Here is a 19,281-nt window from a genome sequence, read left to right on the forward strand (position 1 = left end):
AGACTCATGACTCACTCCCCTAAATTAAAGGGATGAGCAAAGGTTGAGTTAGATGTCCTCTAATTCTGGTTCCCTGATGCACTGATAGCACCAGGAAGAGACTTCTGTTAAGCTCTATGATGTGGAATGTACTGGGGAACTGTGCTGTGGGCTTTATCCCACACTCAGAACCAGGTGGAGCGCAGCCAAATATATTTAACTTTGGACCACATACACACACCAGGAAGAGAGAGAGAAAAAATATGATGGACAAATTTGGGCCTTTAGTCAGCCATTTTGTCCTGAAGTGAGAAACAGGTAACCTTGGACATTTTTGTAAGCAAAATGACATAGAAATCAGTCCTTCTTGTGTTCATGTAATCTCCTAAATTAGGAGCAGTCAGGTGAATGTTGTCTTGGTGGTGGCCTGAGTTTGAAATTATGGGTATGACCAAATCCATTAAATGGTTGTAAGAGTTTTAATTTTTGAACAACAGGTTGGCATCTAGCGAGGGTATTGATGTACTGGTGGTGTGAAGTGGCCAGTGTCCCCATCACATCAAGCCAGTTCTAGAACAATACGAGAATCCCAACCATGCAGAACAAGGTAGTTCAGCCTATCGAGTCTGCACTGACTCTCCAAAGACCCAGTTCTCCACTCTGTCCCCATAACCCTGCATTTACCATGGCTAATTCACCAAGCCTGCACACCACAGTACAATTTACTATGACCAATCCACCTAACCTACACATCTTTGGACTGTGGGAGGAAACCAAAGCATCTGGCAGAAACCTGTGAAGAAACAGGGAAAATGTGCAAACACCACACAGCCGTCCGAGGCTTGAATCGAACCTGGGGTCCCTGGTGCAGTAGACAGCAGGGCTAACCACTGAGCCACTGTGCTGCCCCTGGTTCAGAGTTGGGATTCAGTCTAACAACCCACCCCCATGTGATAAGTGACTTCATTATGGATGTAACTGAAAATCCCTGATCTGCTGGACATGGGAAAGGGACAAGAAAGATGATACCTTCCTCTCATCATGGAAGAGAGCATGAGCAATAAAGATATTTAAAGTGTTTCTAACTCGAACGCTGTTGGAATAACTAACTTGTTCATACTTCACTAACAGACGGCTGCCACTGTTCTAAGGGTTGCAATTAGTTAAAGATGCAGAGAGATGACCGGTGCCCCTGTGCTCTGCAGCATCGCATTTTGAGAAAGAGAGAGGAGGGGGAGTAGCTGATTCTCACCCCTCAGTCTGTTGGATGGGACTCCGGATGACCTATGAAAAGCCCCTCCTACAGCCGACACTGTGCGCTGTAACCTTTTGAATCTTGGAGTACCATGTGAAGATTGTGTGAGCTCAGATGAGTCACAAACCTCGTTAAGACATTTTTTCCAGGCAGTTATTCAATTAATATGGATGCACAAGTCTCAGTTTTAATCTTTTTCATAAAATGATAAGACACAATGAGTCAGCAGAACCTCGCTGTTTCATTTCAGTTGCAGGATCTGACGGGAGATTTTGCCCAGGCAGTCTGGGGGAGGGGGCACACCTCAGATATTATAAAATGGGACATGCCAGAAGGCATGTTGGCAAGGCAGATGCCTGGTTTCATGCCAATAGATCAATATGTGCAACCATGTCCTTGGATTTACTGCATCTGTGTGTTACCCTGTGCTGCATCTGCAAAAGCAACGTGTACAATAACTGAATCAACGTATAAATCAATAAGTATTATCAGCTTCTACATTTTATATCGAAATGTAGAAAATGTATAGAGGTCGTGGAGGTAGTGCACCAGCCAAAAATGAGCTTTTCAGACCTAATCACACTTACCAACTCGTGGGTCATCGTCCTATTGGCTACAGCATTTTAAGTGCATTTCCAGGTAGATTTTGTTTTGCCGTTGTAATGAGAGTTTCTATCACTATTGATGCCCCTTTAGAAACAGTAAGGACCTGACTATATAAGCACTGAATGAAAAAGATTGTCCCTGAATCTCTTTTAATCTGTCTACCAATTTCTTCAGGTCTGTCCCTTAAGGCTGTTGACCAGTCTGCACATATAGAGAGGTGGTCTCTAACCATTCTATCTGAGCTCCATATAATTTTATCCTCCCCAATCAAATCTCCTGTCAACGTCCTGCAGTTGCTAGAAACCAACTCCAGCCTACCCAATCCTTCCTCATAACTAGAATCCTCCATTCCTGGAAATATCTCTTTAAAATCCCCTTTTGTACCCTCTCTAAGCATAATTGCTCCCTTCCTGTTATGCAGTGATTAGAACTCAGTTTGCCCAGCAGTTAACCAGTTGAGAATTTGACTCAAAACCTGCTGCCCTGCTCCTCCTCTTCACCCCAGCACTGTTGTTGCAGTGCTGACAATCATGATAGGACTAGAACAAATCTTTTAAATACCTATAAGCCTTTATTTGCAGGAACGTGCATTACAAACATGCACCTCCCAATCCTGCAACCATAGATTCTGTCTGCTCCCAGATACTGCTTTGGGAAAACAATGAAGCCAAATTAAATAACAAACTGAACCAGCTGTCATGCTGTGGGAGAGAGATAATGCAATCCAGGCCCTGTGGTGCCCACTAGACACAGATCATCTGAAGGGTAGCAGTAAATATAATGTATTCCCTCACTGGAGATATCCAGGCATGGATAATGATAGAAATGAGGTAAGCAGTCAGGCCTGAGACCCCCCTGGGTCTGGGCCAGGCCCAGGAGGTGGTCCTCTGACCTGCCCACATCTGCTCCACAACATGTGAATAAAAATTAAGAGCATGGGCATGAAGTGCAGCCAAAAATTCAGAAGTAGTCCCTTTCAATAATAAAACTCACATATACGTGGAAAACAGTATTTTCCAGACTACAATAAAGACATACCACCTGGAAGTCCATGAATCATCTGAAATGTCTGTTGCACGACATGTGTTTGACGCCCTCCACATTGAAATGATGGTAAAGGGGATTGCTTGAACATATTGAGGAGCCCAAATGAATTCCCAGCTATTGTCTACCACCCAAATATAATTATACTCTCAATTCATATGCAGGTAACAAATATGACTCCATTTCAACACATTGTTGTTAACTCATAATGCTGTCATGGCTGCTGGGGATAGCCAATAAATATTGCTTTGCCTGTATTGCTCACATCCTGATTTTTTCAGAATTGAACTTTTCCACTCGATCCCAATTCTTCATATACATGGAATCCACAAAACAATGCTATCCAGAAATTAGCAATGTGAACAGGATTCTGGTTAGTTGATGTGTAAGAGGGGTGCAACTGTGGCAGTGATCCATTAAGGATGTTTTTCTGAGATTAGGACTGAAGCACATTAATAAGGCTGAGCAGAGAGAGCCTAATTCTGCATGTAACACTGCAGATAAATTACCTGAGAGACCTTGATGTGGTCACTTGGTGCCTGAAATGGGAAATGTTCAATTTGCCAGTGTTGACTTTAACAAGCACAAAATTTACCAAAAACATCCATTAAGCAGATTAACTACACAAAACATTGCTTACTAGAATCAGAAAAGGAGATGTCAATACTTAAATAATGCTAATGGGAATAATCTGTGTTATTAGCCAAGCGGGAGGCAAAGAACCTATCACACAGTGAGTTGTTCTGATGTAGAATACCTTTCAGGATAGAGGTATTGAGAGAGATCCAGCATAACTTTTGAAATCAAATAAAGTTTCTCGTTAAAAATGAAATATTTGCAGGGCTGTGGGAATAGAAGAGGAGAGAGGGAGTATTTAGGTAGCTCTTTCACAATGGATTGAATTGTTGCATGATTCTATTTTGTGTTGGAGGATTTAGTTCCCATTATTGCAAGGCTACAGCCCTTTCAATCACCAAATCTCTCTTTTCAATGATGCTAAATACGTAATGGAAATAACTGCTCTTTTCTTGGAGCCTTGCAGGAGGTCGATACTGCAGTAAATAGTGTGAAATTGCTATCAAAGCATTCAAACTGATGATGCCTTTATTATGATGGGAATGGACACTCAGGTCTATTTTATTCCTTTCTATTTAATTGCATTCCCAGCCAGGGGTTAAATGTGAGCCAGGTAACATGGATGCAAAAAACAATCTTAAAATGTAAGGAGTTCATGGTAGAGTTATTTGTACCAGAACAGGTAGTCTGAAGAAAATGGCCCATTCATTCACAGTGCTTTGTGTATTTTGTTGTTCATTCCTCTTTTTCTTTCATTAGCTCCATTCAGAATGATGCTAGGAGCTGGGAAACATGAATTAGCTGACTGTACAGATCCATTGGTTATTAATTATCTTTAGTATTTTACTCATAGCCTCTCCCTCTCTCTTCGTGCCTGTCTCCCCCTTATTTCCATCACAATCCTGTTTAAATGTGGTAAAAAGGATCTGCGCAAGTCGACTGTAATGGAGACACTTGACTGAATCAGTTCACTTGCAGGTAGGAATGGGTAAATGTATACCCGGTCCTCTCCGTTATTGTATTTTCGGGGGCAAGAGGATGTAGAAATATTCCCTTCTTTTATGGATTGTCTGTCAAAGTTCTGCCATGTCCAGTGATGGTGCTTAGTTTTAAATGAGTCAACTTTGAGCAGTAAGAGCTCTGAATTGACTTGGCCTTGGTTAAACTAGTCAGTAAAGTGCTATCCATATCCTCGGAGATAGCTTCCTCCCCCACACCCACCTTCACCTTCCTCAGTCTGCTCCAAGTGACCAACCTCAGTTCTGTTCAGATGGCGTCTCATCTTACTGCAGAAGGATATCTGCAGTGTCATGACGGTCCTTGTTACTTTTCTTGGCCACATTTTTTATTCTCCATTTATTGATTAGCGTTTACTTTATTCCAAAAACAGAACTGGAAAGGTCAAAGTCAGCTCATCTGAGCTGTAATATAATAGTCAGCTGCAGTCAGAAATCTGGAAGCCAATTCCTCTCAAGATCATTTGCGGTACATAGGGTAGGGGTGGAGGGGAAAGGGTTCTCAATTACAAGGTGGGTGGAGGGGGTAAAGGAAATTGATGCAAACTTGTTGATTCTGTGGTCCACTATCAGAAGGACAATCTCACCTACTCTCATATATTACAGTGTGGCTCAGCACATTAACCATATTATCTCAATGGAACTGATTTTCTAACTCCATATGTGGCACATTAAAGCAATCACCCTTCCATTAACATGCATCCCTTTCTCTAAATACTGTTCTTCCCTTCATTGTGACGAAGGTAAAAGACTGACTTTCACGACATTTCAAAGCATTTTACAGCCAAAAAGCACCTTTGAATTACAGCCATTGTGATTATCTCTCACACTATCTCTCTCTCTCTCTCTTTGTGCGTGTCTCTCTCTCTCTCTCTCTCTGTGTCACACACATACACACAGAGATAGTGTGAGAGATAATCTCTCTCTCTCTCTCTCTCTCTCTCTCTCTCTCTCTGATGGTTGCTGTGGGTAGGGCTGACAGTTGACCAGGGCACTAGCGATAATTCCCTGATTTCCATCAAAGTACTACCTTAGACTCTTCAATGTCTAACCAGGAGGGCAGGTGGGGCTTCAGTTTAATGTTTCACACAAAAGCTGGTGCCTCCAAGAAAGCAGCATTCCCTCAGCACTGCAGTGGGGTATCAGCCTGGATCTTTGTGTTCAAGTCCTCAGAGTGGGATTTGTAGCCACAAACCTTCCAACCCTGAGGCAGGAGTTCTCCCAGCTGAGCCACAGCTGACATGTCAAGTGACAGAGGACGTGCCTTGGAGATATTTTGAAACATGTACACGTCCCACTTTGAAAATGGCAGTGTTGGCACATACTGAGTGCATAAGAGAGCCCGCTTCATGTCGAAAATGTGCTGTGCATGTAGAATAATGTTGAAATCAGAAGTAAAGTGATTTAATAGATAATTATATATTCAGTATCCATATACAAAACTGAGCTTGATTCAACTTTTATTATGTGACCAAATAATTAAGCGCACTGGTATAAAGTAAGGGACAGGAAAGAGATGCTGATTAAGTCTATCACTGCCATTCCTATCCTTAAAACATTCAGTCATACAGTTGGTCAGTCATTGTTAGGCAAGGACAGGATCTTTTAACAGGTATGCCCACTGTTCTCAGATCAACCTAATTACTCTTTGCTTGATCATTTTGCTATTGAGGTTGCTAGGGCCAAGACTCATTTTGTACACATTGAGAAATGGCCGCCCATTCTACAACTCCACCCAATTTAGCTTTTCCATTCAATGGGGATTCATAATCATTCGCTTGGGTGCAACTGCCCAGGACTGCAGTATCTCCAGGATGTTGTCCTGTATGTGCAGCAAATGAAAAGTGTTCCATTTTTACTGTTTGATGGCTTAACATGAAGCTACCTAATTAAAAGTTTAGGTGTTAGGAAATTCACTGAGGAGGCACCACTCCAGCACTAACTGAGTGGCACTGGTTCTCCATAATTAAAAGGCATGACTGTTCACCTGAATAATTTTCTCTTGCCTTATGATTTAAAGACTCACAGTGAAGTCTTAAAGTTAGATAACGTTGAGGTCCGAAGCATATGACTAATTATTGTCTATCTTGCGTTCCAGACATCATCCAGGCCACTCCTGTAGTTGGTGATAAGAATTGCACCTTCAAGCTTAATCCATCAGTAGGCCGATTGATGCATAACGCTTAGTGTGTTAACACTAAAGAGGATAAAAGAGCTACCTTTTACAATATGATTTGAATAGCATTGGTTTCAACTGGCTTCATTGATATTCAGTGGGCTATCCTAGACTGAAGCAGCATTGCAGGCAATCCATGAGCAATGTCTTGAACCAGAGCCATCTGATTCTTCTTTGAATTGAATCCTGATGTTTCAGTAGAGAATTTGCTGAGTTGAAAAAAGCCTTGATTCAGTGCACCTCTGATGTGGCTATTATGTGAGTTAAGATGTTACCTCCACAAAGCAGCAGAGCAGTTTGAGACAGATTAGAGATAATCTTTCTCTGTCATCAGCAATTTCTTTAGATAGCTGTTAACATACACTCAGAGATAAAGTTGTGGCTTAGCAGTGAATTGCCTTTACAGAGATTTTTGTTACTAGGACAATATCTGAGTGTTTGCACTGTGGTTGCTCAGCCTCCGTGTGTTCAACTTGAAGCCTTATGACAAGGGATGGAATTAATGGATTAAAATGGACTGTTGAGAATAATTGCAGCTGGTCAGTAACTACAGAGAAAGAAGCATTCAAACTCTAATGATGCATAGGCATTGCATCAGACTAATAATGAAGGAGTTCTATGCTGGTCCATTCTGATTGTAGAGCAGACTACAGTTAATTGACACTAGCAAAGGTGATCTTTAAGACTTCTGATGGCAAGAAGTATAAAGGGAGCTACTGAATAGTGAATATGAGCATTGGTCTTGGTGACAGCTGATCTGTAGGGTAGGGAGAAACTCTCTAGAGGATTTGAGGGGGCTCTAGCAAATTGTAACATTGCAAGTGTTATTTACATAATGAAATGGGAGAGAATCACTGACGGTGCACACAATATGATGAAACTAAGGAGTCAGCCTGGACTACACCAACCTCTAAATTAGTGGCACCCAGGACTCACTCCTTCCTGAGCAGAAAATTATCACTCGTCCTCAAAGAAAAAGAAATCTACAAAGCAAAGGTGCACAATTAGGTTGAGTTTTATTTGGGGTAGATATGATCCTAACGAACAGTAGTTGTTCAATATAGCTCTAATGTACAAGTTGGGCTCCATCTTTCATTAGGTTTCTTTTCCTTTAAAATATTAGTCTGTATATGTAATAAATAAACTGCTGGTTTGAGGTCAAGAGCTTATATGCTTTGAACCTGTCTGTACCTCTGTACTTTTTCAGTATCCATATACAATATTTTTTTTTCTCTAAAGTTGTAATGTAGTTTTTAAAACAAATGAAAATAACAACTCGCCAAAGTGCACAACATTCGCATTTCGTCACTGATAGCCAAGTAATTTCTGTCATGGTGTCTGAGTGGAAAGTACGTTTGTCCAATTATTGAAAACAAATCAAAACGTTATTATGGAGAAAAATGTGATACCACTGTTCTAAAGAACTTGTGGGCCTCATTCCATTCATTATTGGAAGGTGTTGCATTTGAAAAATATTCATCACTCCACAGAAATTAATTTGTAAACTACCTTTATAGATTAAGTTATCTAAATTATATTTTTGAAAAGACCACAAAGAAATATACTATCTTGCCACATTTAGTATTTGTTTCCTCCATTCTTAATAAAGGCCAAAAATTCCAATTTTAGCTGTCACAAGCTTCCTGACGAAGGGCTTTTGCCCGAAACGTTGATTCTCCTGCTCCTCGGATGCTGCCTGATCTGCTGTGCTTTTCCAGCACCACACTCTCGACAGAAAATTATCACTGTCATTCTTCAGTACAGTACTGAGATGGTTGCAGTCTTTCAGATGTGGCCATCATCTTGCCTTTCGACAGGATGTAAAAATACTCACAGACCAGCACAGGAACGTTTCCTTTCTTTAAACCAATATTTAAAAGAGAACCACTACAAATGAGTTCAAACTCTGCAAACATCTCAGAGAAAATGAGGACTGCAGATGCTGGCGATCAGATTCGAGAGTGTGGTGCTCGAAAAACACAGTAGGTCAGGCAGCATCCGAGGAGCAGGAGGATCTTCTTTTCAGGCATAAGCCCTTCATCAGGCCTCATTCCTGATGAAAAGCTTAAGCCCGAAACGTCGATTCTTCTGCTCCTCAGATGCTGCCTAACCTGTAGTGCTTTTCGAGCACCAGACACTCGACTCAGCAAACATGTCTCCCCATTTAAAAACCGAAAGAACTGCGGATACTGTAAATCAGAAAAGAAAACAGAAATTGCTGGAAGAGCTCAGCAGGTCTGGTAGCATCAGAGGTGATTTGTCTCCAGAGATGGTGTCAGACCAGCTGAGCTTTCCAAACAATTTCTGTTTTTAACTCTCCCTGTTTGGTTTGAGATGTGGGCATTACTTCATGGATATTTGTGAGATCTTGCTATTTGCAATTTGACTGTTGCCTTTCTTGCATTGCAACAGTAACGACATCTTGGAAAAAAGACATAGAGAAAACTGCATTGGAAGTAAAGGGTTTTGAGGAGACCCCACTGTTGCTAACTACAGTATATAAAAGTGAGCTTTCTTTTCCATTCCTTGAGGTTTAAACAGAGAAAGTTCATTGAAGTGAATGGATAAGCAAATAGAGCAGAGTGCAGAATGGGCCGCGGATTTGCTCGCGCCTGTTTTATTGCTGCCAACTATGACATACATACCCCCTAAAGTGTCAGAAAAGCAAAGTGTGTTTCCATGGTGTAGTTGGTTGTAGGTCTGGCCATCTACGTTCGGAGTTCCTTATCATGGTTCTGCTGCTGTGAGAAGAACAGGCACCTCCTTACAGCGGGAAAGGAATTAAATCAGTTTGTGAGTTTGTTACTGTCGGCTTTAGAACATGCTTGTGCCAGCTGTGAGCAGGTAAAATCAGACTGTTAGTGCATCGTCTCAGCTGTAGTGCCCTGGCAACAGGGAAGCTGAGGAGAAGCCAACACTAAGGACGGCTCCAATAACTTTCCATTGCCAGAATCTCGAGTGACAGGAGTTGAGTTTGTCCATTGAACCATTGCCTGGGGATTTGCAGGCTGCCTGGTGGGAGGTGAAATCTGGACCTTTTGTGCAATTGTTGGTGAGTGAAAGGAGTTTAGAGAAAGAGATCAGTTGCACAGCACACAGTGCAGGGATGTGGTGAATTCATCAGAATGGATATGAAAGCATCAGGAGAGAAGTGAAATAAAGGTTACCAAAGCTTTGAATCACAATGACTGGAGTGAACAAATCTTTTATTCAGTCTTTTATCCAGTTGAATGAGTCAACTAATAATTTCAAACTTAATACATGATGATACATACCTAACCTTCAGAAATCTGAACGTAATAAATAATCTACTGCCTTTTTCAAAGTCTATTTTAAAGAAGCATTGACTTTTAAAAAAATGTTTGATAAAACTTGTGTTTCCCCACTTGTGTTTACATGGAACTTGAATGTTTTGTCTCTGCGCAGATGTATTTCCAACTTAATCAAAAGTTAAAGATTTTTGATCGACCCCCAGTGCTTGATTTTTCTCACACTAGAAACAAAGTTGTTCATCCTGTTAGCTGGCGCAGTGCTGCAGATTGCAACATTTCCACATCAGCTTTTGAACAGCACAGGCAGCTCAGTGGCTGACTCCTGTTCTTCATGTTACTAAACGTGGCCTCTTGACGTGTCTGATTATTGATATCTCTTATGTAATCCTATTGTTCACGACTCAATGAAGCTGATATCTCATTTAGGTAATAGACTCTAATGACTTCCTTGTAAATGTGTCGTCCTTGTGAAGGATCTGCAGTCTGTAACTCCCCAGTGAGCCGTTTCTTAACAGCATGACCACAAGTATGTGTGTCTTTGTGTCTTTATAGCCACTATACTAGCACAGGCCCAGCATGGTGCATGGTTTGGAGGAAAAATGGTTTACTTTTAAAATTTGAATCAGAATTAGGTCAGCAGACACTGGAAAGAAATTGTGTAATTTTAATTATCCATAACTTCCAATTAAACCTCACCATCTGCTCACCCTATGTATATATTCTCCTGGCGGATGCAAACAGTGGCATTTACAGTGTACTGTTCTTGTGCTTTTCATCAAGCTGTCTGTCTTTCTTTTGGTCAATGATGGGAAATTTGGCATCTCAAGTGAAGCTAGAAAATAGTTTCACTTCATCAGCAGAGGTGACCCGATCTCCTTCACAGAAAGTTGAGAAATATTTTACACCTGCCTTGTCATTACCTCAGCCATCTCCTCCTGAAAGGAATTGCTTCAGATAATCTTTCCCCTTGACCAACCATCATGGTCACATCCCTGCGCCTACCAATGGGCACAAAATGATACTGCTTTCCAGGGCTCAGGAGGAGGTACGGTTTTACAGAGACATCTTTTCCAAAAAACAATCAGCTGGCAGGGCCGTCACTGTTTTGCGTTTCAAAGACATCTAAACATTGGCTTATTTAACAGTGGAGAGAAAGCCCCAGGAGATCAGAGCTTGGTGACATTCCCAAATAAAGAGCAAGAGTTGTCCTTGGTGCTGAAATCTCAACAGAAAGTAATCTTGCCTTTGTGTTAGAATGTGGGCCACCTCACAATTAATGCTTGGCACAGACTCCGATCTGAATGAAGCTTAACGTTTGTGTAAATGTTCAGGGTGTATCGCTGATGTACTTTAAAGTTAGTTAACTCTTGGGGTGCCCAGGGAGGCCCTTTTTTCTGCTCAGTCAGCCCATGTTATAGGTCTTAAAAAGCAAAATGCTGAAAATCGATGAACACAAACATAATTCTGGAAGTAATGAGCAGATCTGGGAGTGAGAAGCAGAGTTGATGAAATACATCAACGACCCTTCACTCCAGTAACATAATACTACTGCAGTGAAAATAATGCTCCCTGTAAACCAGGAGTAATGTTTATACTGACTAAATTAAACACTTACAGTCATGATTTACATAAAGATTTCAGTATTTGATCTTTTATAAAATATTTCCCTAATGTTTTCATTATCAATGTAAGTGAATTTTAAACCAGCTCAGTTGCCAGTTTTTTTTTTGTCTTCCATCCTCCATTTTGTGTGTTCTTCCAAAAATGGTGATCTGTTAGCTGTTCAGCAGGTCTGGTAGCATCTGTGGAGAGAGATACAGAGTTAATAGTTCAAGTCCAAAGACACCCTGGGTTTTCAAGGACGGTGCAGAATGTTAACTCTGTTTCTCTCCCCAGTAATGCAGCCAGGCCTGCTGAGTTTATCCAGCACTTCCTGTTTTTTATTTCAAATTTCCAGCATCTGCAGTGTTTCACTTCTATTTGTCAGCTGTTGTCAGGAAGTAATGGCTTGTCAGACAAGGATTGACACGATGGACCAGTTGCATTGCGGATAGAGTCACCAGTATTTCTCTTCATCAAAACAGGAAGTGCTGCCACTAGAGTGTACACTCAGCCTCTGGCACAACCAAATGATTCTCGCTAGAGTCAAATTATCCTTTTGCTAAGATGTTGAAAGTCCTTAAGTCACCAATATATTTCATAGTAAGCAGTATATGGTAGTACGTGTACTTAGACATTGCAAATATGTATGGAAATACATATGATCAGTATATACCATATATGCCCTGATATGGCAAGAACCATGAATACCTTGAATTAGCTATCAGATTGAAACCTAATTGTGGAGGATCCACTTATTTTAATTCATCCATTCTGAAAGATGTACAGCCCAATTTCTGCTTTAATGCATTTGGTAATTTATTCCATATTTTCATTTTGAATTTACTTATTTTCAAATGTCATTTTACAAGTTTGAACCTTTTGGACCCTTCTCAATTCAGTGTCAAATAATATTCTGCCATTATGAGTCTCCTATTTAAATCACCTGTTAGTCACCTGCTTCCCAGCTGATGAGCGGGAGCTTTTCCTCATCACTCTGACATCTGGGGATCAGGTCCACCACTCTGCCTCCAATACTCTCCTTGACAATGAGAAATAGGTGGAGTGTTCAATATGAGACCTGGTCATGACTTTGTGAAATGACCTTGTTGAGGAACCTGGATGCTGTACAAACTGTGGCTGGAGGAAACTGAAACAGGAGAGAATTGGCACCAAGACCTCAAGAAGAGACTATTGGGTGGACATTACTTGCCTCACCAGTAGGTGTGTTTTTGGCAGGGTGTGGGGGAGGCTGGTAAAATAGGTTCGCGTGCCCAGTCTGCCACCAAATCTCCATGACAGTGAAGGGTGGGCGACCCCTGAACTTGGTAGCTCACCCATCATATGTATGTAAGTAGTTAAGGGTCACTTGTTTAAATACTGCTGCCATGGGCAGTGAGATGAGAGTGGACAGGAGGCTTTTGAACTCCTATATGAACAAAGGCATCTCATTTGAGAGACGCCTGATGTACATGAGGACCCTCCACCTTTCCCCCACTCCCCCAAAGATGCCACCCCACTCTTCCTTCTGCCACACAATTCCTCTCACCCCTCAACCGCCATCCTCTACCCCCTTCCCTTAGCTCTAAGGTGCCTCCCCGTCTTGAAATGCTGGCACTGACTTTCTCAGGATAGCCATAGGCTTCTTCCTACAGTGCCACAACAATGCCCTCTGTCTGACGCTGCTGGAGCTGATGTTGTTAGCGACTAATCAGATTAGCTTGCAGCTCCTGAGGGCGGGTCATCTTCCTGTGTGATGGGCCAAAGTCCCACTGCTAATTGATCTCGCCCACCTGCCTGTGGCTGCAGAGTCGAGCTGCAAGGAGCAAATCAACATCCAGCTGAAATTTCCACCCAGTAACTCTGAAATTATTTCAGTCGATCTTTTTTAAATAAGGAGTTTAGTTTTGGGCAAATTATTCTTAAGTTGACTGCAGTTTCACATATTGGTAAATGTCACAGCATTCAGTGCTATTTCACACTTAGTGGAATACAATACACATATACATATTTATTTAGAGACAGAATATTCTAAGTAAATGCTAATGTGGGATTTTCCTGCTTGAGCCCCGAGCATTTCCTTCTCAGTTCCCAGTCATGTGGTATAAAGGTAGTGAATCAGAGCCAAAGTCACATTCCACAATAAATACAGGAGGCAGACTCAGCATTTTGTCATCAAAACTCAAAACTTGAATGACAAAATAAAAGTAATTCTTAAACTGTTTAAAATTTTGCTGGTGAGTACGTTTGAAACCTCCATGTTTAAGTTCCAAAAAGGAGTGAGACTTAGGCCTGGGCCTAGTTTCCTGTAGCCTGTTGCAATTCCTTGGACACATGGAAGATGTCAAGCTTTTATTGACGCCGACTTAATTTTTCCAAACTTATTTACATTTGTCTGCTCTTCAAGATATTTTATGTGTATGCGTGTGCAAGCCATAGGAAAATAGGACTTAGAAACAGGATCAGGCCAATCAGCCTTTTGAACTTGTTCTGTAATTCAATTAGATCATGGCTAATCAGGTTCTGGTCTCGCCCTCAATTTCTTATCTGTCTCCCCATAGCCTTTTGTCTCTTATAAATGTATCAATCTGAACCTGTTCAGGCGAGGTAGTGGGATAATGATAATATCAGAGGCCAAGGCTAATGCTTTGAGGATATGGGTTTAGATACCACCAGGGCAACTGATGGAATCTAAATTGAGTGAATAAATCTGGAATACCAAGTTGGAATACCAATAAACCCATCTGATTTATTAAAACCCTTTAAGAAAGAAAATATGTCGTCCTTTCCTGTTCTAGTCTACATGTAACCCCAGACCCACAATAACTCTTAACTACTTTGTGACTATTTGTGGTCAATTATGGATGGACAACAAAGCAAGTGCTCTCAGTGACGCCCACATTCCATGAAAAAAATGTTTTTAAGAGGTTCGGTTTGATATCGGTTTAGAAATGTTTCAAAGCTTTGACTTGAAATGATGAACAAATGATGTTAATTGACTTGTTAAGTATCAAAGAAGCTTGAATTTATTTAACGTAATATTCCAACCTGCCAACCATCGCCATAATAAATCAACTATTCGACTATGCAGTGACGTGCACAGAGAAGGATATTTTAAACTCAACAGAGGGAAGGGTACCAGACCTGAGATGACTTCAGGGTTCTCAGCAGCATCCTCTATCTCAAACTGATTTTAGGAAAGATTAGGGCAAGGTCTCCCCATCTCGGGGTAAGAAGTCTTCCTGTGTCGACACTTTTAAAAATACGACTCCTCCCAGGTAAGAGGATGAAAATAAGTGCTGTAGGGGAGAGTAGCTCTACATCAATTCAAACAGAAGGAACTTGTTTGTAAGGTCTGAGATGCCAACTATTTTTCTCATTGTGAATAACTTGTGATTTTTGTTGGGGTATCTTACCCTACTGCATGAATCATGAGATTGATTCACCCTGACCAGCCCAGATTCTAGGGGTTTTGAATTTATTTTTCTGAAGGGAGGATTTGTTTGCTGGATTTTACATTCTTCTATGATTAATGTGATTTTTATTTCTGGTAGCATCAGTGATTCTGCAGAAGAGGTGTCTGGGATAATAAACAACTGAAGTGAAATATAGGCTGTAATTTAATCCAGTTTTGAAAGCTCAAAGTCGAAGCTTGTGGATTGTCAGCAGAATTCTAAAACTGAGCCTCTTCCTGTGCCATCACTGCTTCATTCCGTGTGATAGACAAGGAACTATTCTTTTTAGTGTCTTGATGCTGACTCTGCCAGTTGTATCAAGGCAACATTTACTTTGGCACCTCCTGATTCTCTGCTGAGTCCAGTATTCCTGGAGCTACTCATATGAACTCCCTACAAAGAACTTTGTACCGTTTATTCTTTCCCATCTTTTGTTTTGGGGTAAATGGTAGAATTACATGAGGGCAGTGGGGAAGGAATGGCCAGGCAAGGCACAGTACAGCATCAAGAGGTTGTTGACTTCCATACATTTGGTGTGTGGGATCCAAAATCCATCAGCATGCTTCAGAGTTGCGAAGTTTGTTGAATATGGCAGCATGAGGAACAAAAGAGGGCCATTCAGCCCCTCAACTGTCCTCCATCATTCAGGTGGCTCAGTAGTTAGCACTGCTGCCTTACAGCGCCAGGGACCCCAGTTCAATTCCAGCCTTGGGTGACTATCCATGTGAAGTTTGCACAATCTCCCTGGGTTTGCTCCAGGTGCTCCGGTTTCCTTCCACAGTCCAAAGATGTGCAGGTGAGGTGAATTGGCCATGCTAAATTGCCGATAGTGTTCAGGTCAGGTGCATTAGTTAGGGGTAATAGAGTAGGGGAATGGGTCTGGGTAGGTTACTCTTCGGAGGGTCAATGTGGACTTGTTGGACCAAATGGCCTGTTTTCATACGGTCGGGATTCTATGATTGATTATCACTGATCTTTACCTCCACTGTTCTTACCACCTTATCCCTCGACACTCTTCCATAGAATTGGAGAATGTTTCAGTACAGAACGAGACTGTTCAGCCCTATTGAAAGAGCTATCCAACTTAGTCTCATTCCCCACTTTATCTGATGAGTCTGCAAACCTCCAGATAAGAACCTATCCATATTAGTAATGGAAACCTGAATTGTCCCAGCATCCACACCCTTGAACAGGAGAGAGCTCCACATTACGTTATGCCTTGTGTGGAAAGAGGTAGCTGAATCGCAAGTTATGAGTACGTTTTGTTTCAAAGACACTCATTTGTCAATTTGATTCATTCATCCGCCGCTTCCATCTGGTAGAATGAGCAGCCTGTTCAGTGTTGCTCCCAGCGGCCCTTCGAGTAATATTGATATCAGCGTGTTAATAATTGTTTTCTTGGTTATGATCCCGCCTGTTCAGGATTAACTGTCAGTGTGAACTCATTACTGAGATACCTGTGATGAGGCTCACAGTGCAGAACGTGAAGAAAGTGTAGAGATAGAGCTCTCTCCACAAATCTATGCATTCATTTACTTATTTTTATGAAACTAATCTTGTCGTTAGGTATTATGCTTACTGAGCGCGTTGGATACTGTGCAAGGTATATCAAACAGGTATTATTAGGGCTGTTGCAGGGATGCGGAATCAAATGATCTCACATCGATTCGAGTTCAGACTCTCTTCTTCTGTAACAACGTGGTCATGAGCCCACGACTCTAGTTACAGTTCTGACCTCTTCTGGTCTAGAGTGAAGGTTGTGACAATGAAAGGCAGAAAGGTTTCTGTCCCTTTGTCGCTTCCCGCACCATACTTCCGACTTCCTTTCAACAAAGGTATGTCCCGATCGGAGGATCGATTGTCTAGTCTTAGACAGAATGCTGTTAAAACGACCTAGCCTCTGGACAGTGTCGCACACTTTAACAGCACGGGTGAGGGGCTGCTAGGCAGCCCTCAGCTGAGATGGCACGAGGCTTCCTGAGAGAAATGTTGCCTCGGAAAGTGTCAAGAGTCACGGCTAAAGCAGGGTTAAAAGTACTCATGCATAAATCAAGGGTCACAGCATAGGTGCAAGTATGGGGTGGCTTTAAGGGATAAGGGAAGCTTGGAACCAATTATATCTGACTTTATCAGCATCTGTACAATATGGAGAAACCAGTAAGTGCAATCACACTTGGAATCCCGTCATTTGAGGTGACAGGTTTGCTGGCTTCTTTTAAGGGCTGTATCAATTCACTGTGATAATATCTTGCATAAGTTGATTCTCGTTCTTGGAGTATGTCTTCCTCCTGGGAGCAATGACAGGACAAGTGTTTTGATGCCGCTGATGTGCTTCATGACGGAAGACGTATTTGAAAGAAACAACCTCAAACAACCTTTTGAGCGATGTTCCCTGTGCCTCTCTGAAGTTGGGCTCTGCGTTGTGACTGACGTCTCACTTGTCAACCATTGCTGTAATAAGTGAACTATTCGACTGTGCAGTGACGTGAACAGAGAAGGATATTTAAACCCCAAAAAGGGAAGGGCACAAGACCTGAGATCATTTCAGGGTTCTCAGCAGCAACCTCTATCTTGAATTGATTTCAGAAAAGGTTAGGGCAAGATCTCCCCATCTCGGGGCAAGAAGTCTTCCTGTGTCGACGCTTTTAAAAAATGCGACTCTTCCCAGGTAAGAGGGTTAAATAAGGGCTGTAAGGGAGAGTAGCTCTGCAGTATTCAAACAGAAGGAACTTGTTTGTTAGGTCTGAGATGCAGACTTTTTTTCTCATCGTGGATAACTTGTGATTTTTTTTTTGTCGGCGTTTCTTACCCTAACTCTATTGCATGAGTAATGGGATTGACTCACCCTGACCAGTCCAGATTTAGGGCCCTATTTAAAATTTTTCAAAGGGAGTATTTGTTTTTTTGGAGTCCTCCCAAGTCACGTAAGCATCCGCAAGGGCAATATGTACCTCAAGTAAAGGTGGGGAGTCAGTTGTCTCTCCTCCAGAGATGGTCTTTCTTTTGGCATGAATCATTTGTCCTTTCTGTGATGTTGATTGTCTGGTGTTCGAGTTTGCTAAATGGCTGTGCTATTCCAACAATGGTTTTTTTTTCCTCATAAAAGCCACATATATGACACATATAGCATGCATTCAGTTGAAAACAATGGTGCAGGCAAAATGGATACTGTAAAAGTCTATCAGAACACAAAGGGCATCGGTTAGATTTGTGTTGGCCTCTGTAATCTGTGCACGCCTGCACAGCTTTGGCAATGCAAGAGTTAAACATCTGGTTGTGAGGCAGCTAGCTAGTAGTGGGTTAGTTAGGAAATAAGCTGTGTCACAAAGAGCTTTACCAACACCAGTGAGAAGCTGTTTTTATACTTCAAACTGAGAGCTCTTATTTGCTTTGAGTGATTTGAAGGATTTGCGCAACACAGCAGCAGGTCACACTCAATCATGGATTTTAATTTCTTTAAAAGGTTTCTGAGACTCTCAGTGGTCAAAGTTACCATGAGGTGAAAATAATGGAAGTACCATTTTAAGAGGATAGTGCGCATCTACTGTAGCTTGAAGTATTTTACTTTACAAATACGTGAAAGGCTGTTCCTTCAAATTGTTTGTGCATCAGTGAGTGATTTACAGTTTAAACCAAGCCATTAACTTGCAGGGTTTAGTCTTAGCAGCAGCTTGTTTTAATACAGTAACACAAGTCAGTGTGCTTTAATCAAAGATTGTTTCATTGTGAGTTATGATGACCTGATTGCAGCTCATCCGCTCGTATCCCGAGGCAGCTTGAGACATTTCATGCTGTCTAAGGTGCTACATAAATGCAAGTTGTTGCTGTAACATTTGGCTGCTTCTGAAACTGAGCCAACATCTCTGCTCCAGCTGTCAGATTCTCGCACCTACTCCCCTTCCCCACGATCTAGATATAAATGTAGGAGGCTTGATCAGTATGCTTGCAGATGAACATGAAAATTGTTAGGTGCATCAAATCACGAGGTGGGGGAAAGCTTAGACTGCAGGGTGATGCAGGTGGGCTGGTCAGATGGGCTGAACAATGGCAAATGGAATTTAATTCTGTAAAGTGTGGTGATACATTTTGGGAGGACGAACAAGGCAAGAAAGTACATATAAATGGTAGGACGTTAGACAGTGACATTGATGTGCATGTTATTATATCTTTAACACCACAGGGCAGGTAGATATGGTGATTGTGAAGGCATAAGGGAAACTTGCCTTTTTCTGTGCTGTAAAACTCTATGACCCTCTGACTATAACTCCCCTTAGGGGGTCAGATTAGCTCAGTTGGCTTAATG

The 19,281-nt window shown here is 41.7% G+C and overlaps 1 protein-coding gene across 8 annotated transcripts in view; it reads left to right on the forward strand.

Moving 5' to 3' along the window:
• The window catches only part of nrg1 (neuregulin 1), an 835,600-nt gene that overhangs the window by 765,439 nt on the left and 50,880 nt on the right, over positions 1-19,281 (forward strand). For 2 of the 8 annotated variants that reach the window (XM_087979985.1, XM_087979984.1), the window contains exon 1: positions 17,521-17,646. The exons of the other annotated variants lie outside the window; for them this stretch is intronic. In XM_087979985.1, the coding sequence (XP_087836111.1) occupies positions 17,631-17,646 (16 nt within the window). In that variant the 5' untranslated portion in view covers positions 17,521-17,630. Of the gene's footprint in view, positions 1-17,520; positions 17,647-19,281 lie in introns of those variants that run through there. 8 annotated transcript variants of the gene reach the window in all.

This window comes from Chiloscyllium plagiosum, unplaced genomic scaffold, assembly GCF_037043375.1.
Source record: "Chiloscyllium plagiosum isolate Xiang-an unplaced genomic scaffold, Cpla_swu_hap1 HiC_scaffold_36, whole genome shotgun sequence".
Lineage (NCBI taxonomy): Eukaryota > Metazoa > Chordata > Chondrichthyes > Orectolobiformes > Hemiscylliidae > Chiloscyllium > Chiloscyllium plagiosum.